Source organism: Gallinula chloropus (assembly GCF_964237585.1).
Source record: "Gallinula chloropus genome assembly, chromosome: 5".
Lineage (NCBI taxonomy): Eukaryota > Metazoa > Chordata > Aves > Gruiformes > Rallidae > Gallinula > Gallinula chloropus.
The window spans coordinates 30,247,812-30,275,415 of record NC_140090.1 but is presented as its reverse complement, the minus strand read 5'-3'; the positions used below and the strand labels follow the sequence as shown (position 1 = coordinate 30,275,415).

Here is a 27,604-nt window from a genome sequence, read left to right as displayed (position 1 = left end):
TCTTCTGTCAGTGAAAATGTCCCTGGAAACCTGTGCCTAAACTCACCCTTTCTATGGAGCTTTGAGTGAATTTCTACAGGCTAAGAAACTGGAAACTAATACAGTAAAGCTGGTATTTGCATGGCAGAGTTGAGGACTTTCATACAGATGAGCATTTGGTAGCGCCTCCTTGCATGTGATGCCCTTTGCTGCAAGGAATAGACAATACAGAAATTAACTCTTTTCAGAGGTACTACAGAACATAAATGCACTACGCAGGCAGTGAATGTTGAATAAAAGTTGGAGGTGGCCTTTTTAGGTGGTGGGGTTTTTTTAATTTTAGTTTTAAAAAGCTCCCCACAACTATACTAAATACTGAATAATTACTCCCCCCAAGAACGTAGAAAATAGTAAGTGATGAGCTCTGACCTTCATCAATTCTTTTTCTCCTTTTTTGTACACCTTTATGGTGTGACTGATCCTGACTGGTTTGCAGGATGTGCTGCTCTCTACCTGTTGTAAATGGCACATTCTGTCAGTCTTCTGTATGGCCAAAATCCAAGGGAGAGATTTGAGGCCTAATCCTGCAAACCCTTCTTCACAGGAGGTATCTCATTTGCTTTGGGTAAACAAACCTAAGTAAAACTTGCTCTCTGGAATCTGTACCAGCACGTGGAGTTAAGGGGTTTTCAGTGCAAAGAAAATTTACCGCCACAGAGCAAAAATGTTGTTTTAAATGGGGGTAGTACTGGGTCCTAACCCAGGGGCAGGAAGGTTCATGTCCAGCTAATCCTGGCTGCTAGAAGCTTATTTTTAGTTCAGAATTAGATGAGGTTCAGCATAAGGGAGCATAGACCAGTTCACAATGCCTCTTTCGGGGAACAGCTTCAAATGATATGGGAAAGAAACAAGTGGTAAGTTTGTGGAGCCTTGAGTCTTACCAGTCTTACAGCCTTTTTTATTTCTGTTATCAACTGAATTTTTGGAAGATGGGAAATATTTATTCATATATATATACTATTTCAGTGTGATTGTATAATACAAAACCTGAAAGTTAAGTAACTACCTTCCTTTTTCTATGTAAGAGAAGAAAGAGCTCAGTTTCAGATTGAAAATATTTACCAGCAAGTCAAATGCAACTAAAAATACCTAAAAATAAGTATCTCCTGTTAACAAAGTTATATGAAAATATTTTGTCATGTTTAAAACGCTTTTTCATAAAAAATTATGTCCTTGTATTGCTTTTACTATTATTCTGTGTTTACAACTTCATTAATAGAAAATATTCTGCTCATGTTGTATGTTGTGCAAGTATACTGAATGCATAAATTACTGCATTTTGATATTTAAACAGAATGAATGACAATTTTTTCAATGAAAGCAGTACCTTACAGGAAGAGTGAAAATTATTCAAGTAAAGTTGAAATGCAAGCTGCACTTTGCATGCGGCTGTGAGGTACAAGTCCCTAATGCACGGCCCATCAGAACACTAGTAAAAGCATACTTGCTGTGTCTTAATGTATGTATTAATTTTATGTAACATCTCTATCAAGAGTCTCTAGTTATTTAAGAGGTATACAAAGCAAAACACTGTGTGTTCTGACCGTATCAGGAAATAGCTGTTTTCTGAGAGGTGATTTCACACTGACAGAAGTTGACTTTTGTCTCTCATCTTCCAGTGCCCGCCTCGTGCTCTCCCTCCTGTGCCAAGGTAAATTCTGTGGCATCATTTTGTACCTCAGTGTTAAAAGTTATTATAAGAAGTGAGTTTAATAAAAATCTGGGTAGTCATAATGGTTTTAAAAACAATTGCTTTTCTTGCTTTTTGTCTCAGAACTTCTAAAAAGTTTTACAGAGGTTGAGATATTTTACTGTATAATGTTTTAATACCCTGAGAGATTAACTTTTTAAAGAGTTTCAAATAGCTACTTTAGTTTTATTAATGTCTACTTTAGTTTTATTGATGTGCTGTTTTTCAATCTCTTCTTACTTCCCTCTCTGTTTTGTTTGATGTTCTTCAATTTATTTGAATCACAGATCCTTCAGAACAGGAATTTCTGAAAGTAAATGAGACATTCTTGAATAGGGGTATAAGTAGCTATTAGTTTGACATAGTGTAAGGAAATATTTTTACTTTTTTTTTTTCTTCAGTATGGAAGGAAAAGCAATTATGTTTTTTCTGATAGGGTACTTCAGAATTCTTTCGAAGTACCTAAAAGCAAATGTGATGTACGTGATTGATGACATACAGTGTCTTTTTTTAGCAATGTATGCGCTCAGATGTTTCATAACTTTTGTTGGTTTGTTATGTATCAGGCACTAAAACAAGTTTTAATTAGCCAGGTGATTAAAGCTTTTAATCGGATCCACAGCTAGCCAATCAAGAAACTGCACAGTCATGAACAGTGTTGAGTCTTGACGATTGCTTTGTACTCTTAGCTCTCCTGTACACAAATGCTCATAAAGAGAACTAGGAGTAAATATAAGGAAATTAATCACAAAAGCAGTAGTGTGAATTTCACTGTTGTGAATTGTAATTGCTTCAATATTAACTTTCTTCTCATCTTTGTTCCTTTTAAATTGCTTTTCTACGCCATTCCTCCTTAAATGTGAAGTGGAAATCAAGGTAAGTTATTCAGACATGAAAGAGAATTATAAACATTAGTAGTTCCTTTTGGTGTCACTTCCTCCTCTCTTCAAAGGTAGAGCCTTACACTTTTCCTAAATGCAGGCTGATTATTTAAACTGCATGGACACCTGTGCTGTCATTGCAAGAAGTGTCTGCTGTTTAGCTTTGTTCTCTCTACTGTATGCTATTTCCATACTGAATCAAGGTAACTGTCACTGTGCTTTAAACAAGAAGTTTATTTTTCAGGACATTATTCACAGTATTACAGTTTTTTACTTAACACACGTGCATGTGCATACTTAACCTCTGTTGCACTTAAGACAGATTTCTTATCCTGTTATCCTGCTGTCTTCTATATTCCTCCTGCTCTTGGCTGTCATCTTCCCTGAAAAAGGTGAAGGATGGCTTCACTTGTAAAAAGGAATCCCTATCTTAACTAGCAATAGAGTGGTTGTTAAAAGAAAAGGTTTCTCCATGCTGTGCACCTTTACTTCTTTCTGGTTTATGTCCTGCAGATGAAATTCCGCTCAGTCGTCCCAAAAAAAGGAAGCCCAAAGGAAAGACTCCATTAGGTAAGATTTTGCCAAGACTGAAAACTGTTTGTAATCCTGGGTGAGACCTGTACTGTAGCCAAGCTCCTGACAGATAACAGGGCTTTCAGTCTTGTACTCTACTTTTGAGTCGCGTTCCCAGCTAATTTATTTTATATTGAACGACTGCACTCTTTCCCCAAGGTGGTTTCATTTTAGACCACGTCTGTAATGCTAATTTTCCGTCCTCTGCTCTTTCTCCCTAGATTCATTTCGTGGTACTGCTAGCATAGCATATCTTGATACTCAACTGTAAAAGTTTCTTTATTCCTGTTGCTTTTTCCTTTTTAAAATGTTTAGGTACTTCATCAAACAGTCACTTCCAGCTGTAAACTGCTTGTTAGGTTGAATGTGTTCAGTACTTGAATTTTTGAATGAACGAAGATAAAACTCATTTAATAAATTGGCTCGATTTCAGTCCTTGGCCAAATAAAGTCACAAGTTAGTAATTCCATTATCATTCAAGAGCTAAGAGCCTAATATATGACTAGCACTAGAACTCTATTTTCACAAGAATTGGATCTGGAGAACAAACATCTTTTAAAGCAAGATTAAAAGTCTGATCTATTTTGATAAAGCACGTGGTGGTTTGATGAGTAAAACTCTTTCATTTGCTTAAAATCGAGGCCTACTGAAAGACCTTCAAATGCAATGAGTAGAGCTGTTGCTAGCAGGGTTTCCCAAGGATCAAGTTTTGTTTGCTGGTCTTTTTAGCGAGCTTGTATGATGGTTCAAAGTATGCCTTGGCTTTGGCCTTACTTTTAGCAAAGCAAAGCTTCATAATAGGTGGGAAACCCTGTCCTTGAAGTGTCCTTGAAGATAGATTCAGTTGTTACCATAAAAACTGCGATACTTGAAAGAGCTATAATAAAGGCATGTGTGATGTAACCTGGAGAAGTAACTTTGTCATTTTATGTCTGATCATGCAAATAGATGCTACTGCTGCTAGAATACTTGATGAATTCATGTTAATTTCTTGCGGAAATGTAGTTCCTCCAAAGCGTAGTAATTTATCTCTCAGACTGGAGTAAACGTCCTTCAGTGCTGGATTTTTCTACTCCTTTATTCTTATGGTGTAGGTTTAGCATTTAAATTTCCCTTTGATATGACGCTATTTCCTTAGCATGTATCTGTATGAATCAGCTTGTAACGAGCTCATAACTTTTTTCTTGTCCCTTGCATTAGAATCTCTGCATGTAGAAAGGAAAAATAAAGTTCTTTCCTTGGAGTAGATTTCTTTCAGTCAGTGCTCTGCTGTGTGCTCAGATGGGGTTTGTGCCATTACTTAAATTTCCTCCTGGGCATGAAACAGTGAGGGTGAAAGGACGGTCGTCAGCTATCACATATATTCTTTCTTATCTATCACATTTGTTTCCTCTTTTATTTCCTAGCTAATACATTTTCATCTCAGCTGTAAACTGGGCAAATATAGATGTTCTACACAATGTCAGAAAAGGCAGCTTTTTCTTGTCTGTTTCTCAGTAGCTCTGAATTAAAGTTGCTGGATCTTTTAATCTGTGTTTTAGATGGTATTGTACAAGCAGCAGTTCGACGGCAGTCTGAAAGCAGTGAGCCCCTCACTCCTGAACCTCATGATGTCCCTCAGAGGAAACGCAAGAAGAAGAAAGTACCTACTGGTATGTGAAATAATTGTAGATTGGAAAGAACAATGAATAAAACATGGAAACTCAGAAATATGATTGGTCAGCTTGTGTTTTGGCTTAAAACATTTCATGTGCTTTTGTACATACAACAGTTGAAAATATTCTCTGAGTGAACGGTGGCTTAGAGTTTCAGTTTCAGAATTCAGATTCCATAGGATACAAAGCCTCAAAAATAATGGCAATATAGTTTAGGAAGTAATAAAATAGATCCTTAATATCATTCAAAGCTTAGATGATCATCACTTTCTTGCTGTTATGTTTATATGTATCTTAGTGAATGTATTTCCATTTTTATGAAAGCTATGAAACTTCCACGTGTTTTATTTTAAATCTTCAGATTCTGAGACCTCTTTTACCCAGCAAAATGTTGCATCCCTATTTCAGAATGGAAATGGCATGGATGTCCCTGAAGCTGAAGAAACAGTGGTCCGCAAACAGAGAAAAAGAACAAAGTGAGACAAAACTAGTATAGCTCATAATTTGGAATAACTGTGATAGTGAATGTAGCTGACTAGTATTTTACATTGCCGCATTACAAAAAAGTAACATCTTGAAGCCCAGGATACTTTTCAGCCTGAGCAATAAATAGTATGGGTGCATTTCTTTCCAGGGTTAAGTTTTAACTTCCCTCATTTGTTTGTTTTATGTATACCTGGATGTGTTACAGTACTGAATATGTTTACAGAAGACTAATATTTCAATCACATACATGAAAAAAATAGAATGTTTAACTGCTTTCTGTCACTTGTACTAGGTTTTTTCTAAATTTTATGAGAAACTTAACTGTTTTCTCACCCTTTTTATTTACCTTTTCTCTAAGAACTATGCCTTTACATAATTTCAGTTGCCTTTCTACCAAAACCATCTATTTTCTTGGCCTTATACACAGTTTATATATTTTTCTAATTGTTAATCTCTTAATACGTATTTCTTCCCACCTTGCTGTTTTGACACAGGAAGGTATTTAAATAGAAAGAACCCCACACAAATCAATGATTAGCTAACTAACTCCATGATAACTTTAGTCCTTAAAATTATAGATGGAGGTAATATTATACAGGTCATTTCCTGCTCTGGCAGGGAGGTTGGACCCAATGATCTCTCGAAGTCCCTTCCAACCCCTACAATTCTGTCATTCTGTGATTCTGTGATTGGATCTTATGAGTCAAGTTAGAAATGTTAAATGCTAATAGGAGTCTTCAGGTTTTACATTTTATTTCCTCTTTTTCTGCCCCATTGCATGTTCTGTGCCAGTAGGAAACCTCGGCCAGCCGAAATGCACTGTTCCAATGAGCTGGAAGTGGAGGAGGAAGACATTATTGAAGATGAAAACAGAAAGAGCCCAGATCAGCAGCCTGTGTTTGCTGCTCCCACTGGAATTAGCCAGCCTGTTAGCAAAGTGTTTGTTGAAAAAAATCGTAAGTACATCTTGTGATTTAAGTAATTTAAGGACATTCTTGCGATTAAAGGAAGCATTATTGTATTTAAAATCCAAATATTGAGACAATTTTTTTTTAAATTAGAAAAGTTTTCCAGAACAAAAATTATTTGAAAATAAATATGCATGATAATTTTCCAGCAGTGAATGTTAGTGTTCCTGTGCTACCTCATTCCTTTAGGGCGTTTTCAGGCAGCTGACCGTGCAGAATTGATAAAAACCACTGAAAATATCAATGTACTTATGGATGTGAAGGCTTCATGGACTACCAGAGATGTTGCCCTCTCTGTGCACCGAAGTTTCAGGTGAAAAGATAAATGTTTTGATGCAAATTAGCAGAAATCAGGGTTGGTTTTTGCTTTGTTTTGTTTTCTTCTCCCTGGAAGTTAGCACCTTTTCATTATCATTGTAATATATCTTTATTTCTTTTGGCTATTCCTAATAAATGGCGGTTCAGGATGCAACAGGTATAAAGTTTCTCAGTCCTCTAGCTCTTATTATAATTTGTTATCAAGATTATCTATGTCTAGTGTAGACAATACATGTGAAATGCAACTTATGAAATTAATAACTAAGCCATATTGCAAAGATTCCGACAAGATCTGAATACCAAGAGATTGATCTGTTAACAAAAATACTAGAAACCTACAGAAAGAGTGCATTACAAAGTGAGATATATCCATTAGCTATACGACCAGAATAAAAATACCCGAATTCAGATAGTTCTCAGACACAAGTCCTGGTTGGTCAAAAAGAGTGATGAGTGAAATTGGAAGGGGGTGTAAGCTTGCACACCATAGCAAAAAATTATTATTTTTTAAAATATGTGGCTATGTTGTGATACAGAATGGGAAGATGACAGCTGTTTTCTTCTCCGGTGTATTTTATCTAGAAGCCTACGTTTTCTTCTTAGCAAGGAAAATAATGCAAAGACTGCCTCAAGGACAAGTTTAAGAGCATTGTGTAAGTGGTTGTGGGAAGCTACATGCATGGAGTCAAAGTATTGATTCCTGTAGCATTAATGAAGTGATAGGATCAGGCAAAACATCTTTGTTTTCTTTGTTAAAGTGCTCAGGCTCTAGTGCAGTCTGTCAAGGAAGAAAGCAGAGGTCCCGTTGCTTAGAATTTTTAAAACTAGATCAAAAAAAGGCCTCAGAAACAATCTGTTAAATTTTTTGGGATCCTGTTGTGGCAGCAGGGTTAAACAGATGGATTCATGGCCTTTTCTATTTGTAATTAATCACTAATTCAAGATGTTAAACTTGTCTGATGTTCTTTTCTCCATTCAGGGTGATTGGCCTCTTTGCCCATGGCTTCCTTGCTGGGTATGCTGTATGGAACATTGTTGTTATCTACATTTTGGCAGGAAATCAGCTTTCCACAGTTTCTAAACTGCTTGAGCAGTATAAGACACTGGCATACCCAGCTCAAAGTCTGTTCTATTTGTTGCTCTCTATCAGTACAGTTTCAGCCTTTGACAGGTAAAATATGTTTGCATTTGAAAGGTATATATAATTTGTGTGCAGCCTGTTTGTTTCACATTGCTATGGCACATTTTGCTCTGCTGTTGATGATTTAATGTAATATACTTAAAGCATGATTTTACACATGGCTGGCTACATATGTTAATGGTGTGCATTCAGACCTTTGTTACTCATTTCTGTCCATTGTCTGTAGCCTTGCTTCAATGTGCTGGTGGTTGTGTGATCATGAGGTGAACCAGAGGGAAAAGCTGACCTGTCTGGGTTTATTTTTTTGCTGGGGGGAAAAGGATGGAGAACAACTAATGTTTCTATCAGGTTACTTCTCATGTGAATCCATTCCCCAGTTAGGTTTGCAGCATAGCTGCATATACAGTTTTCCTGGCTTACCTGGAAACCCATCCTGCAGATGTGTTTCTGCATTACAGCTTAAGAGTAGGAAAGAGGAGCAAAAAAGACCATAAACAGTGTACATTCACAGATGTTTCTTTTAGTTACAGGTGGTTTCCATGATAACATGATAAGCCAGGGGGAGAGTCAGTGCTCTGGAACAAATTGTGACCTTTCACATAGTGGTGGCAGGGAGGAGGCCCAAGTTACTCTTAGCTTACACCAGTACAGGAGCAATTATGTGAGCTGTTACATTAGCTTAAATTGGCTGGTGGTGTGGATACTAAAATGAATGGTAAGGATTATAGAGGGGACAGATCTCTCCACATGCTCCCTGTTCTAGAAAAGACTGCAGTGTGAAAGCAACAACTTCATGGAACATCCTCCTTAGTTTCAGTCTTTCTTAGATTTGCTATAGTGAGGACCATTACCGTGTATAGGATACAGTTATGAATTATGGCAGTGTAACAGAGGCAGAAGAATATATCTTGCAAAAGTAAAAGAACAATAGAGTATTGTTAGAGGAACAGTTTTATTATCTTACTGGGCTGTGTTAATGACTCTTATTTTTGTTGTTGTTGTTGTTGTTACCAGAATCGATTTGGCAAAAGCATCAGTTGCACTCAGGGGCTTTCTTACCCTAGACCCAGCAGCAGTAGCCTCCTTCTGTAAGTATTGTGAAGCAAACAGGAAGTTGTCCAGAAAAGTGTTAAATGGAAAATTACTACATACCATTTTCAGTGAAGCCTTCTTCCCTGTTTATTTCCTGCTTTAGGATAAGTGACTGGCTTAGTAGTTGAAAATAGCATTCAAAGGCTATGAACACTTTGCTACATGTTTTTTAAAGCATGTGCAATAGTAGCATTAGTGGGAACTAATTATTAGAACTATTATTGAGAGAGTTCTTTTCCCACCTCTGAATACAGAACACAGGTGTAGCAAAAAACAGAATCACAAGATGCCTCTTTTGATGTAGCTGGTGGATAACAGAAGTGCAGAATCCAGGTTTTTTTTTGGTCAAGGGAATGCTGAGGAAGAGATAATGAATTAAAGGAGACTATCATTGGAGGTAGTGGGATGAAAGGAAAGAAAATTTAGTGATAATTACCATGACATGATGAGACAGTGTATTGGAGGTTTATATCTGACACTGCTAATTAATTTTTTTCCAGTGTACTTTGCTGCTCTGATCTTATCCTTAAGCCAGCAGATGACATGTGACAGAATTAACCTCTACACGCCACCTTCAGAAAATGACAGTATCTGGTAGGAAACTTGTATCGCTTCTGTAAATTATAACATAGCTCACTTAGGAACCTCAGTCAAACCGGTGGATTGAAAAGGCTATATAACATACATGAGAAAGTATTAATGAAGGATTTAATTGCTAAACCTGCCTTTGTCTCTGCTTGTCCTGAAAGTATCAAAGATAATTTCACTGAAAAATGAAAATTCAAGGATGGATTTGGTCATGCTGGTTGCAAATCCATTATATCTCAACAAAAGCCTGCTGGAATAATGCTGAAAATGTCATCTGGCAGGAACTCTAAGAATCAATTTTGTTGAATGGGACCCTACTGAGGTAACACCTTTGCGTTCAACAGACACCAAAAGTCCTGTAGAGAATCAATACTGTTTTTGAAGGAGATAATCTAATTTGTCCAATATATTTATGTCATGGTATTGCAAAAAATTGGTATGTCTGCCATGGGATGCAATGGCTTAGCAGACACAGCTGGCATTGAACTTGAAGCATTACTTCATGCTAGGACATCCCATCCAAAACCTGTTACTTTCTGAAGTAAATATGGAATGGACTTAAACTCTAGTAGCACAAGTTTTTAAAATAGACCAAGAGAACAAAAGCATTTGCATGAAAATTTGCTGGTTTGGGCAGTTAAGTATTTTTTCCTTCTTTTTTCAGGGCATCTATAAATGGCTGTTGTTTATTTAAAAGCCTAGATTCTAGTAACAAAACCACACCCTGCTGCTGTTGTAACAGTAAGAAAAATGTCAGATAACTTAAATCATTACCTTCTTAAAGCCTTAATCTCATCCATCCCACAGCATTTCTACACAAGTCCTTGCATTGGTTACCAGAAAGACTTCACTGCCTTGCTGTTCACTTCTCTTGCTGCCTCATATGGAGGTGCTTAAAAATAAGATCAACTGATGACAATGTCCATGGTCTTTCTCCACAGTAAAATTTGACTGTGCATTTTGATTTTTATTTTCTGCCTTTTGGTCAAGAATTTTGCTGTTGAAATCTGCAAGTGAACATTGTAAGATAATGGGGTTTCTTAGCTGAGTCTCTGTCTTCGGTAGTCTCTCTCTTCCCTAGGCATTTGCAATACAAGACCATCAGGATGGTGCAAATAGCTGTTTTCACATCTGGCTTAGCAAGCTTGTTTTTATAATACTCTGTTGAAATTATTAGTGTAACCTGTATGTACCAGTGAACTTCTGACTGGTGGGTTGACGTGTTTTTCCCAGGACGGCAGGTACAGAAGAAGAAATTGTTCAGCCATGGATTGTGGTGAATCTGGTAGTGTCTATTCTAGTGGGGACAAGTTGGATCTTCTTGTCGTACCGACCAGAGTTAGACCACAGTGAAGGTAGGACATATTAATAGGCAAAATGTTGTTTGTCAGGCTTTTATCTGCTGTGCTTTGCATTTAGTGTTCAAGGCTAGTCCTGAGAAATTTTGTGGTTGATAAAAAACAATCTAACAGCTTTCCAAAGCAAGTACTTCAAAGATGCTGGTGTCTGTGTTTGGTTTTATAAAGGAAAAAACCCAACAATTTAAAAAGGAAGGCAAAGCCTTGTTTGTGCTGGCTGAAGCAACATGTATTTTGAAACATGAGTGTGTGTGTCTCCCCTTCATTGGAGGGAACAATAATTTTTACTTTAACAGTATTTTGATTATTCGAAATTTAGTTATTCTGCTTGTGTTTTGGAAAATTCCCCAGTGTTATTAATGTTCCTTTTGCAAATGCAGCATGCCTTCTGAGTTCGGTATTATTTTCAATAGAATATTACTGTAGTTCTGGGAACTCCCAAAGCATTGAAAACTCACATTTGTGTTTGCAGAACAGGACTTCAAACCAGCATTGCTTAGGTTCATCCAGACTGAAGGAGGGAGCAAGCAAGTCATCCCATTTTCTTAGAAGCTTTGTTAGAGAGTAGGCTTCCTTCTTTTTGTTGTTCTAACTAGGATCCAAAAAGCATACCATAATTTGGCTTTCCTATCAGGTGCATGCAGCCTGTGACTTGAAGCTATGCTGTACATTAAGTTTCAACTTACAAGTCAACAGGTATCTAAAGAGCATCATGAGTTGAAGCATAGATGTGTGTTTGGGAAGCTGATGATTCAACATGCTTCTTCAGATTACTTCAGAATTTTAATATACAGATTTCTGTATTTCAGCTAGCCCCAGTTACTCAGCTTATTTCTAATAACATAGGAATAAGAATAAGAATACATAAGAACAACCTAGGTGGCAACATTTACGATCTTTGACAGTAAAAATTAGACTATGTGTTTAATCAAATTTAAACCCCACTTTTCAAATAAAAAAAGACTTATTGTAGGAAGCCAGTGGCAGGATTTAACTCAAGTTTTGATGAGCTTTTTGATATTTACATGTACCTGTTAAGATTAGAATTTTTTTTTCAAGAGAGAAATTCTGTTAGGACTTATCCCAAATAGTAAGGAAAGTTTAGTTTGCTAGGATGAAGTAACAAAAACATGGGGAGTCTCAAACATGAGTGGATAAACCACATTGTTGCAGGCATGGGTTGTGTAAATTTACAATGTTGACAAGTTGTTAACAACCAGCCTGGTTTATATGCTGAATGTGCTGTCAGCAAGACAGAAAGTACACCCCCCTACGCTGAGGGTGCAATACAGACATGCAAGGGAACTCCAATATGAGAAAACTCTATCCTTAGCAGCACTAAGCTCCATGAGAACTACCTTATCAGCTGCTTCGTGTGCCTAGCCAAATTTGTCCACAATGAGCCCTTCACTGATCACCTTAGGCTGTCTCCTATCCTTAGCTGCCATGGTGACAGCTAGCTGTAATATCATTCATGATTCTTCCTATCCCAGGTTCTACTGTTGCTAACTTACGCTGTGATACACAGAGCAGGTATATCCATAAATGAACGAGACTCTAAACAGAAATCTTCCTTTTCGAGTCTGACACACTCAAAACTACAACCCCTCTGTCTAAAGTAGACTTCTATTTCAGTGTCCAGGCTGAATGCAGAATGATACTGCATATGATCAGCTGCTACCATCATCACTAATTGTGGTAATTTTTGGAGGCAACAATAGTTTTCTAAGGACAGTGGAGGCCCTTGCCACTGCTGAGTTGTTGATACCATGATTGGGAAGAAAAGCAGGAGGCTTGGGGGAATGCCAGGACACTTTTCAGGAATAAGGAAATAGTATTCACGTGAAACTTTTTTTTAAAAATTTGTTTAAATATTCTTTCTCTTTTAGAACTGATGTTTCATGCTGAAATCGAGGAATTTCCCCAGGGAGATATCATACCCAGAGTCCAGCCATAGTGTGAAATAAACATCTGCAAATATTGTACCTGTGACTGATGACTCAACATGATATGTATTATAGCCATGTATGATAACTTTCATAAAGAAAAATGTATTTTTATATTGTATATATTTGTTCTTTTTATCTATGCTACAATTTCCAAATGTGATTGAAAACTTTTATACTTTTGCTTTTTATTGTACAAAGTAGATTCTTTCTAGTGCATAAAGTCAAGGTGGTTTTGTAAACATTGCTACCTATATAGCCAAAGAAACTAGCAGATCAGGTATTCAGTGCTTTTTTGATTGCTCTACAGTCTTCAACAACCTGTTTTTGTTACTAATGCTGATAGCAGTTGGCTCACCTGATTTGGCTAAATACTATCTGGAGATTAAAACGAATCTTATGAAGCAAATCGTCTAAGGAAGATTGTAACAATGAGTTAAGTAAAACCACAAAGTTAGTAAGCATAAAGTAATCTGGGTTTAGTTGTTATAAAAAGTATTCGCTAGAATAAAGGATTGGATTGTCAGGGACTTTGTTTAATCCTTAGAAGAGAACACTATTTTTCTTCATCTTAATCTGGACAAAGATCTTGATGATTAAAAGTTCTTTCAGGTTCATATAGACGCAAGAAACAGAAGTATTCATTTTGCAACAGTTTGGTCAGCTAATGAATACCTAAATAGATCTTTTAGTCAAGCAGGGTGGGTTTGGGCTGCCATATATATATGTCCTGTAATTTCTCAACAGTTCTCTTTTATGGCAAGAGCGATAGTGTTATTCACTGCTCTTTCAAAAGAAACTTGGATTTCACATATGTTAAAAATGTTCCTACTATTTTGATGGAGATTGATTTCCCCCAAAAGGTTGTTTGTTGGTTTGTGTTATGACAGAATAGGAAACATCTTTCTAAAACGACAAGAAAATGCTTACTGAAACAAAACAAGGACTCTGTAGCCACCCACCTTCTAGATAGTGATGTAGTAGTAATAGTAGCAGTTGGTGGGTTTTGATGATGATAAGCCAAAATTCTTTATTTTTTATATTAAAGGGGCAAAATGAAAGCATTGCAGATGTAAGTACAGATGTATTGCAGGATGAACCAATTTCCTTAGTGAGTATAAACAAGAGCTAGTTGGAAATGCATTTCTCAAGAAAATATCACCTAAAGCCCCAAGCCTGTTCATATATGTTATTTTATATGCTATTGTTTTATTTGATTTTGTTTGTTGATTTTCTATTGTTTTATTTAATGTGTGTGTCTAAATGTGGTTGTAAAGGGTGTGCAGTTGTCAAAAATCTGTGGAGAATTACTGTACTTTCTAGTAGTGAAGTTAATAGCCAGATAAAAGACATGAAGGGGGATGTTAAAAGAGCCAGTAGCTTTCTATGGTGTTACCTTATTTGCTTTAAAAGAAGGATGGGAACATAAGTAACTGAGGCTACTGCCCCATTGAGGACTTTAGTTCTGTTACGCCTCTCCAGCAAATGTAAGCAATTAGAAAATCCAGTGTTCACAACATTTTAAAATGCTGTGGTAATCTTGGGGGCAGGGGGAAGAGTTCTACCAGGTTAATTTAACATTCTGCAGCTGTTGATTCTGGGGCATTCAGTTCATTGTGGGAAGGAGCTATTAACCTTTTCTGTAAATTGTTAGGGCTCTTCTGTATGTATTTTTGTAAAATTGTAGAGCTAAATTACGGCTGGCACCTCATTGTACATTAAAAGGGAGAGATGCTGGGTGCCACTTGCCCACAGTGTTGTGTTGTAGATTCCTGTCATGATTTGGCTGTAGAAGGTAGGGGCTGAGACACCAAGTGTTCCCACATAGGTTGCCACCACGCTTTCTCTAGATGTCATGTGTTTAATTTACAGAACTGTTGAGATCCTGAACATGAGATAAATAGTGGCTTCTCTTTGACATTTCTGTCATCTTTGCATGGTAAGAAGTATAATTTCGCCCATAAAATACAGAGCTCAGGCAAAACTGTGCTAAGGTATCAGATTGATACAGGAAAAACTTGAATAATGTCATTGCTAGAAATTGGCCTTCCAAGTATCCCTTGGACAAAGTGATGCTTTGAGCCAGATGCATTCTCATTGTGAAATAACCATAGTTTGTTTAGATAGTCAAGCGGGGATTAAATTAATTAGCTTAATAAGATCAATATTTCAAACCAGGCTTGCCTTTCCGGTGTATCTTTATGGGAGGATCCAAGTATATGCATCCTTAGTGAGGTCTGAGGTTGCCATTTAGAATCACACTTAATAAACAATTTGATGGCTAATTATCTGTTTTACAAAGTATTTTTCATTCTATTAAGCCTCACAGTGGAATACGAGTTTAACTGAGCTTTTATGTTTCATTACTTGGAAAACTTTAGAACGAGTTTACAAAATAGATGTTTAATTACTGGACATGCAGTATCTGTAGAAGCCTTAACTGAAATGCCTGTGTGTTTCCATACCATTGCTTTTAATGCAGTATTTTTGTGTTAATGAAAAAATTACAAAGATGTTAGTGCCAATTTCTTGTTTTTACATACATGAAAATTAAACAACTGCTCTAGTTAAAATGATTGTCTACTTCATTTCTAAATGATTTGTCTGTTTAAATAAGTCAGCCTAATTTTTTTCTCCAGTGCTAATATGTATAATAGACAACCTTTGAACAGGTGATTATGGGAAGACATTTTTTCTTTATTTGTGGCAGTGTAGTAAACTATGCCATTTCTTTCCCCCCATCAGATTCCTGCTGCTGTATTAATCTTCCACAGAATTCCTGAAAACTAGCAAGTAAACTGTGTTTCATCAGTTATTGAGGTTTGTTTAGCCTAAAAAGACAACTTATTAAGAGAGGAATCTCTTTAACTGCCTAATGGGTGATTAGAAAGAAGACAAGACAGAGACTCTTCTCAAGCTGCACAGTGAAAGAATGAGTGTGAACAGCTGCAGGCAGCATCAGGAGAATTGCCACAGTTTTGACAGGACTTTTTCACAGTGAGGGCGAGAGAGCACTGGAATAGGCTGCCCAGGGAGGGCATCTCCAGGTGGAGTCTCCATCTCTGGAGATATTCAAGACCTGTCTGGACGCCTATCTGTGCAATATGTGCTAGGGAGCTGCTTTGGCAGGGGGGTTGGACCCGATGATCTCTCGAGGTCCCTTCCAACTCCTATGATTCTATGATTTGGATGATTGGGGGTGGAAGGGGTTGGTCTATGGGAGCTCCATCCCTAAAGTGGCTCCAGAGTTAGGTGTATGTGCAGCTTGAGCAGAGGCTGGACCCAACAGGCCTCCAGAGTCCCTTTTAAGCTAAATTGTTCTTATTTTACTTTTTAAAAAGCAGTAATTAAAAAATTTTGTTAAAATCCAGTTGTTTTTTCTTTTAACTATTACTCTCTTAACTCATCTTTGTCATCATGAAGCCAGGTGGTCTTTCGAAGGTTTTTTTGGTATTGTTGAGGTAAACCTCAGGAGGCTTATGGTTACATTTGAATATTACGCTTACATATTTGCAGCAGAATTAATTTCAATGTCTAAAGGTGTTGGGAGAATACAATAAATCGTCAGGTATGTATTTATTGCTAAGCTTTACCTTTCTCTTCCTTTTTCCTCTTAGTGGTGTGGAAGGTTCTGTTGTATTCCTGGGTGCAGCAGTGCTTGAAATTAGTCTGGAAGTCCACAGACACTTCAAGAAGTTTCTCTTTTTTCGTCCTGGCTGTGCCTAATGTTCGGTGCCCGCCGGGGCTTCTTGCTTTCCTCAGGGAGGAGAGCTGCCAGCTAGGCAGGACCCGTTGCCCTGTCCCGTGAAACCTGCCGCCTGCTGCTTCTCGGACAGGTGCTTTTGGGGATGTTTTTTTCCTTCATTCCCCTGCGTCTGGATAAGCTGTGCGTGGCTGTCCCCTCACCCGCTGCCTTTATTTGCGGATCAAGTCTGACCGTTCCGTTTCACCCCTCCACCTCTGTCCGGAGCCCTTGCCCGCCAACCCCTCGCGCCGCGCTCCTCGCCCCTTGCAGGAGGCGCGCCGCGTGCGGAGCGCGTGGCGGCCGTTGGAGGGCAGCGGCGAGACCGCTCGCGCCCCGCCTCAGCCCGGCGGCTGGGCGCGTTTCCCCTCCCGCGCGTCGGGGAGCCGTCGCCGCGGTGCCTCAACCGCAACCGTGCGGGAGCCCGGCAGAGAGCGGGACGCTGGCCTTGGAGGTGCGGGCGGCACCGCGGGGAGGAGGAGCTGGGCCCCTCAGTGTCTATGGCCGCAAGTGAACGGGACAAGCGACTTTATCCTGGCCTACTCTGGCTGCGTAGCGTTTCTTTTACTGGGTGTAATTGCAGGCTGGTGTGCTTCTGAAAGGGAAGCAAGGAGGGAAGCCTGCCTTGCTTAATAGACTATTTCTATCGCTTCCTCAGCTGGGGATGAAAAGAGTTGTTATTTAATGGGAATAGAGCTGGATTCCTCTGCATCATCCATCCCCCTTTACTTGGTAGCAGCAGCCAATACTTGCCTGCTTCGTAGCTGCAATTGAAACAGGAAGCCCAGTCAAAAAGAAAAAAAGCCCAAAAATGTTCCTACCCAGGAATAAAATTACTTGCTTTAATTACGTATTTTAAATTTATGTACTCTTTCCTTCAAACGCAAAGTATGTTAGAGTTCTGCCAAGCTAAGGCAGTTTCCTGTACTGATTTCCTGTACTGTATTCAATAAAATGGAAGAGAGCATGGCTTTTCCTACTGATACAGGCAGGCCTCAGACAGATAATGATAGACAAGAAAAAAGCACAAGATCTTTTGGATAAATTTTCACACCCACTGATAAATGTAATAGTTAACTTATATGGTGAAAACCAGTGTCATGTACTTTTTGGGAAAAAAAAAAAAACAACCAAAACCAACCACCCCAAACAAAGAAAAAAAAAAAAAAAACAACAACCCAACTCTAAAAATCCACCCCCCAATAAAAAAATCACTTTTGAAAAAAAAAAGGGGGGGGGGGCGAAGAAATAGCATAGTCAATAAAACAATTTGGAATTGTTCAAACAAAAGTCTTAAAATAAAAGAACAAGAATACAGGAAATACTACCAGCTTGAAGTTTGAGAACCAAACCATTAAAGCAGAGTAAATGGAAATCAATACTAAGAAAAATAGTTAATTTTATGAACTATTCCAAGATTTATTACTGGAAATTCTGACACCCCAAAATGACATGTGAATCCAGGATGCCTTTAAAAAAAAAGAAGTGAGAGGGCAAGGAAAATCTTATTTAAAATGTCACTTGGAAAGATAATGTTTCCAGGTTGTCATGAAAAAAATATAAGTAGTAGTGATAATGATGCTGTTATCTTAGAATATCTTTATTGCGTTCTTCATTTAAAGTGTTAAATGACATTAAATGTTTTCACATTTCAGTGGACTTCTAGTTCGGTAACAGGTGTTACATAGCTTTTCCATGAATCTGGAGTTGTGGGTAACTCCACTAGTAATGGCATATTTTATAATTATACTTAATAATTATACTTAAAATAAAGCCACCACTCAATTGCTGTTAATGTCTTATGGACATGAACTTCATGGGACTTTTGGATAAGTAACATACCTTTATGTACCTGATTCATGGAGTGGAATCAGTTCTTTTCATTTGGGAGTGATGGAGGTTTCCACAGAAACCTGTTTAAACCTAATAGTCTGTCCTTTGTCCTATCCCAAGTTTACGGATAGGTTTGATTATGTTATTCTGTAAGCTGGTTATTAGTTGACTACCTCAATTTTTCATTGCATTCTTTTTTAAATCCTTAAGTCTATACTGGTTAGGTACATCAAATAGCTTAATTTCATAGTATGGTTCTTATTCATGGCCACATGAGGTTGGTCTCGCTGCATGTGTTGTGTTGCATATCTGAATTTTAGTAGCTTTTACTTACACAAGATAGGGGTGACCATCATCAGGACAGGTCATTACAGCTAGCTTAGTTCTTTTAGAGGTTTATTAGACAACCTAATGTACTTCAGCAAAGCTACTTACTAGCATTAAAGACAGGGTACGTAAGTCACCTACTTAGGTATCTGCCTCATGTCAGAGACATTCAGAATAATAGTTCTCAAATGCTTGCCCATGATTTTGCCTATCCTCTAGGCTAAAAACTGCTTTCATAGCACTTGAGGAGGAGGAGTGGGTGGGGAAAAGAGAGGTAAGGTAAAACTCAGGAATTGTTTTTTTAATATTTAAGTCTGTTCCTTAATAGCATCAAGTGGAAGAAAACGTTAGCTAGTCAGTCGTATTTATTGCATTGAGACTCCTTTAAAGTTCATAGAGCAGATCAAGTTGAGTCTGAATAAATGACACTTTTTTCCTGTGTTTATCCATTCATTCAGAAACTGCTGTGGTATCAGACCAAGACAGTAAAAAACTCAACATCATTAAGCATATATTCAGGATAATGTTAATTAACAGACATCTTGCATTGCTACAGGAATTTCATTATTTTATTAGTGTTAAATGCTAACACAAAGAAAGGTGACAGCAAAAATCCTTCTTTTCACAAGTATTGCAAAAGTTACCAAGCTATAAATTCCTGTTTCAGATTTTGCAAATGTATAAAGGTTTTATAAGCCCCTGTGAACGCATCATCAGTATGAGTAAAAGTAAGTAAAGTGCTTTAAAAAAACCCCTGTGTCAGCTTGGAATAGAAAATTTCTGCAAATTGAATCTTAGTAACACTAACTGTATGGAAAAAGTTTTCAGTAGAGCACAGTTGTTTCCAAAAACGTTTTCTCAGCGTCAGGAAGTTGCAACCTCCTTAAAAATATGATGATTATATCTTTTAAAATTTTAATTAAAATATTTCTGATTTTGCATTATTCCTCAGTAGAAAAATATCACAGTTAATGAGAAAAACTGCAGCAAAACTTTGAGTAAATGTAACCCAGGGACTAGTATTTCTGATTATCTCAAGAATTACTAGAAGTTATAGTGCTTCTTAGCACTTTGTTTAAAAATCCTGTAGTAGTTAAAAAGCAATAGTTCTAACAGTAAAGACTCATGGGGTTTTTTAACTTGCAAAACTATTTTGTTTTCTTCTTACAAGTTATGTCAGTACAGAAGTAGAACTTAGAAACATTTTTTTTTTCCCACAGAGACAGCAGCAAAGTAACTCTGCTGGAACACATGGTTTAAATCAGTTTATACTGACTTTGTTATCAGTATCCAAGTTCATTTTTATAAAGAGTGGAGGGTATTGTTTCAGGAAAAACTTGCAAATACTAGCAGTTAAGCTGCCTGAAATTTTCTGCTTTTATGTTTTAAGTATTAATGTTTATTCAGAGGTCTGTAATTAAAATATCTACAACCTCATGTGTGTTCTCACTTACTAGGCCTGATTTTTCTATGTAGCATTAGTCAAGTTACTTGCACATACTATTATATAATGTATTTGATTTGAAAAGTCAAAATTTGTAGTGGTTAAGAATTAAGAACACGGAGTTCACATGGAAACTATCTTCTCTAAGAGTACATGATTACATTAATATATTTATGATCAGAGTAATTTTCTAGTTTAGACAAGTATTTTCTTATCTAATGACTGACATAAATAAGAAATTTATTTCCTGCAGTAACAAGAAGCTACTAGTATAACTGGACTGTGGTGAAAATACAAAATACAGGAATACAGGAATTACAGAAGTGGAGACTGATAGGGTAAGTTTCCCTAAAGGTTTTTAATCTTAAATTTCACATATTAGGTTTTGAAATATAGAGCTCTCTTCACAGCATAACGGAGTCAGTTTTTTGTCAAGACTTTAATGTGGTTGTTCAGAATTTTATGTCTGTCTCAGGCTAGGTTTTTTCATCATTTGGTCCTCAAGGCTTTGTAGGGAAACTGCTGGCAGAACCGTAATATTCAGGTTGGTTTCAGACTGGCTCAGCCATGAAAGACATGGAAACTTAATGTAGAAAGTTGTTTATGTTGCAAATTTAAAACACACTAATTTGATATCTATTTATACAGTCAGAATTGGCACCAGTTGCATCAGTAGAGTACCAGTGGCTCTGGGATACAACTTTTGCTAAAACAATGAGAATATGCTGCTTTTTTTTTTAAAAAGATGCTTTTGTTCAGCTTGAGTTGCCTGGTACAGTACAAGAGGAGAACTTACTGAATTGCAGGGAGAAGAAAGGCAGTATTTCATCTGACTTAGAAAAATTTACTAGGATCCTAGGGGCTTTATTAGGTTCATGATATGGCTGAATCTGGCTGTGGGATTTAACTGTGGCTTGCAGAAGAGGCTTATTTGCCAACAGCAGTGCCAGTGAAGTTTAATGCATGTTGTCTGTTATTTTAAGACAACAGTATTTGTTTCTGGTGATGAACAGGAACACAATATAAGTAAAAGTACTAAGTAATATATAATGTTATTGTACATGTGATTCTTCAAAATTAACCCATACCGGCTATAATTTGAGACTTAACTTTGCATAAAAGGGCCTCAGATTAACTGCTAAAATGACCCAACAATCAATGGAGACACAAAAGCACAAATTTATGCTAAAAATGTAGACAAATGCAAGATCATGAGTCACATTTTCAAGTCTTAGGGAAATGTGCAGTATTATAATCATATGAAATATAATGAATAGCTGACTTTTGGGATGTAGGACAGTAGGTCAAGTGATAAAAATGTGTTTTGGGGTGTGTGAAGGGAATTATTTGCATAAGCAACTAATCTGTATAGTTTTAAATTTATACTTAACAGTATTTCTCCTTACTAAAATAGTTTGGGTGATAATGAAAGGGGAAATAGATTGTTTAAGTAAGGTTACAGACAAAACCCAAGCCTGAAATCAGAAAGGCACATGGACTGCAGCAATATGAGCTGAAAAATAAGATTGCAGCAGGAACTCTCTTCTTAAGAAATATTTTGAAAGAGGGAGATAAGCATTCAGCCATCCCCTATATACAGTTTTTACTGTGGTCAGAAAGTGAGGCATGCTGCGCTTCACGATGCCAGCAGAGGAAGTAGTTAATAAAACGTGGCCATTTCAATGGCATTTTCAAGTATACGACTTCTAATTGTATTTTAACCATACAAACTAAGTAAAGCAGCAAGTACAAATCACATTTTCCTTCTTCGAAGCACAGGAGAGAGGTATGATTGGTATTTATTTAGAATTCCCAGTCTGTATCATCTTGATTTGTGGTAATATGTCCATGTTCAGTCCCAACTGCTGTTGAAGGCAGTGCCAAGAACTCTGATCTGCTATTTTGAATAGAAGGTGGTAATAGAGACAGTAGTGAATTCTGTGTTTGTTCTTTTATCTAGAAAGAAAAAAAGTTAAAACAGGGCTGCACATAAAAGTCTACAAAATCCTGCATCTGACTTCATTAAAAGCATGTGAAATGAGAGCCATGTTCTTGCATGTTACAATACTGAAAATAATAGGAGGAGGGATTTAGGCTCTCGCTCTAGATGAAGTTGAATTAATTTTTCAAGACTAATTACATTAGCCATGAGGTTGTTCTGCTTTAAGAATATAACCATTACTTCTATTAGTTAGGATGACTTTAGTTAAATCCGTTTGAGCAAAAGGAAAATAGATTATTCATAAGCTTCCTATACTTTATGAATGCCATTTTCTTAAAAAAAAAAAGTAGTCTGAAGCACATATGCTGTTGCAAGATGTTTGGGTTTTTTCTCCAGCTAACTTTATTATTTTTTAAATCCAACTCTAATATTTTGTTGCTTATTTAGGTTATAGCTGTGTCATTTAACAAAAATTAAACTCACCTGTTTGAAGAATGTATGCGAAAGCAAACTGCTTGCTGATGGCCTGGATCATAAAATGAACAATAAAATTATGTTTTGGAAAGTAAAATACTGGTGTTGAAAAATGGGTCAGAATGACAAATTTAATCCCTGTGGGTTTACATCCACAGGACAAATGTGAAACATGAGGAGAGCAACACAGAATTCCTACAACTTAATTTGTAGTGAAGACACTACTAAAGCAATCTACTTTTAATGCCTTGTCAACTTTTCAGTTTAATAAGGAATTTAATGACCCATTCAGTAAAGACATAGTACTGAAAACACATGCTTCATATTTCTGTTTTTTCCTTGGACAGAGTGCAAGTCTAAAAATTTATTTTACTTGTTACAAAGTATATTTGTATTACAAGAAATTCAGTGGTCAGATGACTTTAAAAGCTTGATTCCTTTATCAGACACGGTAATTCTTAAATTACAAAACCAAAGGTAAGCATAATGTTTTGCATAGTACTTCTATGAAAATTCTATCTAGAAATTCTATCTATTCAACTCATTACTATATCCAATCCGTGGGCTATACTCAGTCTGAGATTGAAGTGCCAGAAAATTAGTTTTCACCAGAAGGTTACCTTTTCTCAGGGTCCTGTTGTAAGCAAAGTTCTACCAAGTTGTGGAAAGCAGGTGAAAATGTTTTGGAAAAGGGAATTTGTAGTCTTTCACTGGTCATTGTGTGTGTCATACTCTCACCAATTCCAGAGTCAACACCTGATCGGGAATTCTTCATCCTGGATTCCCCACGAGGAAAGGTGTTTATATCCCAAGGATGGTATGCAGGACCTTTCAGCTTTTGCAGCAGCATCTAGTAGAAAGGAAGAGCAGTGCGAGAGTTCAACAGCAATCCAGACCTATTCAGGCTAAGCTGTGAAACTCCAGGAACGTAAGGATTATTTGATCTAGAAAGAAGCACGCATATTTGAAAATAACAAAGGGCATCCACCATTTCAGCAGTAATAGCATTGGTTTCTCTTGAGTAAAACTAAAAAAGAAAAAAAATAAAGCAGCTCAGTGTTTTGAAGGAGAGTTCAGTGTTCTACCTGCGTGCGAGGCATATCTTGAAATGGAACACGTCCGTTGGCTAATTCACATGCTGTGATTCCCACACTGTAAATGTCAGACTTCATGTTATACCCAGACAAGTCCTGTGAGAGAAGCAAAGCTCTGCTAGATCACTGGTGCCATTGAGCAGTGCTGACAAAATTACAAGTGTGTTTCAAAGAAAAACCTCAGGCTTGTTCAGAAATCAGATGGTTGTACTGAAGGCAAGTTTTAGGACCTGCAGTCATTTCCATGAAGGTCAAGAGATTTAGTACAGCACCACCTTACCAACAGGTTTAACTTTGATTCTCTTTAGGAGACTTTCAAATTCTGTACACCTATATCTTTTAAAAAGTTGCAGTTCAGCAGTTTCCATTGCACTTCTACAAGCAGACTTAAGTTAGAAGTTGAGTACTTCCAGTAACTTTGGATAGAAAAAATTAAGTGTCATTTATACTAACCTGTCTCAATAGTTCCGGACTCAGCCAAGGAAGCACAGATGTACTAAACTGGGGAAAATCATATACCACTTTTGATTTTTGTCCATTGTTAACTAAACTGTAGAGGTTGTTTAAGCCAGAGAGAGAAACCAGCCCATCCCCTGAAATCAGAATGTGGCTAGCTTTAATATTCCTGTAACATAAAGTGGTAAAGTTTAGTTATAAGAATTATTCAAAGCACTACTAGATTAGAAAGGCTTTCGTATTTCATTAACTTATTGTGATATGGTAGCATGCAGTTCTATTTAGCAGATTGATTTCATGGAAGTTCTTCACCTAGTATGGATTGTCTTTTTAATACAGCACCAAGAGAGAGGAGAGATGATCAGCAAGAAAAAACGGCGAAAAACTGAAGAAAGGCCCTCCTCCTTTTCAAAAGGGTGTAAAGTAAGAAAGCCCTTTCTACAACTCTCATCCCCTTCTGCTTCAAAGAGACAAAGCTAGACAGACATACAATCCCTGTAACAACTGACTTTAAATACTATATGAATACCATTCATGTTAGGCTTCTACAAGCTTTGTTCTGCTGTATTTTTGGAAAAAACCCAATTGTTTCAGTGCTGACATAAGAAGCTATATAGAAAAATGGAGACAACAATTAAGCTGAAAAGCAGTTTGGAAGTGAAACTAAATTCTTAATAATTAACTGGATGCTGTAATCTTACTCTTTACCTATTAACATTTTCCTACCTGTGAATGTAGCCGTTCTGGTGCATGTAATTTAATCCTCTGATTGCACCAAAGAGAATGTTCCCTATCAAAGCTTCACTCATTCCTTCAGGAAAATAAGTCTTCAGTAGGTGTCTAGCTGAACCTAGAAGTGAAAAAAACCTAGCTCAGCCTAGGTTTGCATAGACATTATTTGTCTATGCTTGTTTCATTGCATAAATTGATCAGGAGAGGCAGTCTCCTATTTATATTGTAGACTGTGGTACATCAATAACTGTCAAAAGGAAGAATGTGACCTTTGCCTGATAGAGGCATCAATTGAAAGTCTATGCTGAATCTGTATTTAATCTAGACAAGTTTTCTATTGGCAAAATTTGAAGTTGTATAAAGTTAAATACTTAACATTCCTCACATGGTGGGTGTTAGGACCAAGTGCCACTTAATGCAGTTTAAATACCAGTCTTCACTGGGGAGGAAGGTTACGTACAGAAGACTTCTCTAAACAAATGGTTTGGGAAAGTTTGTTTTTTCTACAAGACAGGAAATATTTAAAGAAAAATCTCTCCTGGAGCATAAGGTCCAAATTGTATGAGCCCTTTTTCCTATTCTAAAACTGCAGTTAACAGTTCTTACCATAGGCCATGAATGGGGAGATGACCCAAAGCCAGCTACCAGCTGTAAACACTGTCCAAAGCGTCATTACATTGGGATGTTGGAAAAAGTGGGATAAAACCACCTCATTCTATGGAATTAAATGAAAGTGGATATGTTAACCACACGACAGCAGTTTTACCAAGGGCATTAACTACTTAAGTAATCAACAGAAAGAACTGTTCCCTGTGTGCATTTGTATAACAGTGCAGGATATGGGCACAACCTGCAGTATAAGTGTAACTTGCATATAATTCTAGTTGTCTGAAGTAAGTCTCATTCGCTCATGGTCCAAAGTTTTGGTGTTAAACAGTACAGAACATATCTCAAAAAAACCAGCTGTACAATTATAGAAGTATTTCTAAAGCATTTGTCAACTGCTTTCTTCAGAAAGCAACTCTCCAATTTATACATGCCTTGTGTTTATATTCCACTTATTTGGAGGAAAAACTTAACTAAAATGACCCAGTACAAACACAAAGACTACCTCTGTTTATTGACCATGTATGTATTCATCACTGTCTTCAGACTCGTGCAGAAATGCTGTTGCATTACCTGCAAGGCTTTCAGATGCTCTTCAGAGCAATTTTCTAGGTCTGTGATCCTCACAGCAACTTGCATGTCTGTGGGTGTGTGCCGTGCAAGGTAGACCGAAGTTAAGTTGTTGAACCTCCTTCCTGAAACCAGAATTGGCTACCTTAACATTGGAAAATACAATAATCCACCACAATTTCCTTCATAGTTAGAGACAGTTTTACAGTTCTAAAATTGTAATTGATAGCAGCATGATCTTTTCTTTAAGAACATCAAGGATGTAGGTAGTTGCAGCAAAATATATCCAGCAAATTAAAGCATGCTTTTCTATTTTTAGAACAGCCAGAATTGTTTAAACATTTGCCAGTATCAATTATAGATCTAAATGAGCAACAGTTTTAACATGCATATGCATGCACATTAGTATTCAGGGCAGCCATCCTTGGAACAATGAACTCAGATAGCCAAGGACAAGACATGATGTTACTTAACACTGTATTGTCCACATACCAGAGATTTAGAAAACTGACACGCACAAACATGAAGAGAAAAATTCAGGTAATCATTGATTTGTCTTAGATCTCAAAATAAGCAGTTACTGAAACATGGAGCAACGTGCTGTACATTTCTCAACTGAGGAGACACAAGAATAGTTCTAGTTATCTGATATTTTCCAAACTTTTACTGCAGTTGGCAATAACCTGTTGAGAATATGCATCTGCAGGAAAAAGAAGTATTTTAAGGTATCCTTATGTTACCTATTTCTCGCTGGAGTTCATAGTGGGAGACGTCAGAAGAGCAAAATACCATTTCATTCCTTCCTGTAGATGGGGGAATCCAGGCTAGATCAGAATCAGCCTAACAGTGAGGGAAAAAATTCTCAAAATCACTACGTAATTTATAAATGCTTAGATGTTTAATATGAATGCAGAAATATTATTAATTAGAATGCTAAGATCACGTAATTCAAATCAGAATATTCACTCTGGTAGTTTTACCATCACACTGAGACTTAGCTTTATGAGCTAATGAGGTTTTTTTCTGTGTTTGTTTTTTACACTAATACAAGATTAAGAGTAACAGTTACCTACAGTTCTTTTCCAAAGGGGACTCTCGGAAGTACACTGGCTATTTTTGCTGTTAACATTTTAAGATGTACCCCTGATGAGATTATTTTTAGTATGTACCATCTTCTCATTTAAAGTTGCTAGTTAATGTTTCTCTTTCCTTCTTACCAGGCATTTATCGCTGCTGCTCTGAGATAGCTCTTCTGGGCTGATTGATTCAACTGGTGTACGCAGAATACAGGAACAGTCCTTAAGAACAGAAACAAGTGAATCTTAGTAGAGTTGATGCAATTTATTAACCATGGCAGTGGTAAAACATCTGATGTAGCCCCTAGATGCACAAGTAGTCAAGCAAGAGGTTAAGAAACAGCACAGAGCACATACACAGCAAACCTAGAGAGGAGGGGTACTGAACAGTCTCCTTCACTGAAAAAAGATACAACAAAGTTTAAACAACTCAGCACTGGAAATCCCCTCAAACAAGACATTTCACCAGAACTTTTTCACATGAAGGTATGACTCCAACAAAGTACAGCTGCCAAAGATTTTTAAATACAAACTTACCAAACAAGACATGGAACCACTGAGGGAAAAAGTCAT

The 27,604-nt window shown here is 37.1% G+C and overlaps 2 protein-coding genes across 2 annotated transcripts; one reads left to right on the top strand and one right to left on the bottom strand.

Moving 5' to 3' along the window:
• Nucleotides 1-875: 875 nt before the first annotated feature.
• Nucleotides 876-12,746, top strand: TMEM237 (transmembrane protein 237; the record flags this gene model as incomplete). The annotated part of the gene is made up of 13 exons (XM_084264560.1): nt 876-893; nt 1,659-1,690; nt 2,595-2,605; nt 3,124-3,180; nt 4,725-4,835; nt 5,200-5,314; nt 6,120-6,280; nt 6,482-6,605; nt 7,590-7,781; nt 8,766-8,839; nt 9,344-9,437; nt 10,665-10,786; nt 12,679-12,746. The coding sequence occupies 13 exons, from the start codon at nt 876-878 to the stop codon at nt 12,744-12,746; spliced, it is 1,179 nt and encodes a 392-aa protein (XP_084120686.1).
• Nucleotides 12,747-21,831: 9,085 nt separating this feature from the next.
• On the bottom strand, nt 21,832-27,604 carry STRADB (STE20 related adaptor beta; the record flags this gene model as incomplete). Its single annotated transcript, XM_084264521.1, has 11 exons — nt 21,832-22,037; nt 22,507-22,549; nt 23,118-23,347; nt 23,583-23,687; nt 24,045-24,216; nt 24,774-24,897; nt 25,386-25,494; nt 25,959-26,080; nt 26,696-26,795; nt 27,173-27,253; nt 27,569-27,604. 11 exons carry the CDS (start codon nt 27,602-27,604, stop codon nt 21,885-21,887), a joined length of 1,275 nt encoding a protein of 424 aa, XP_084120647.1. The 3' UTR covers nt 21,832-21,884.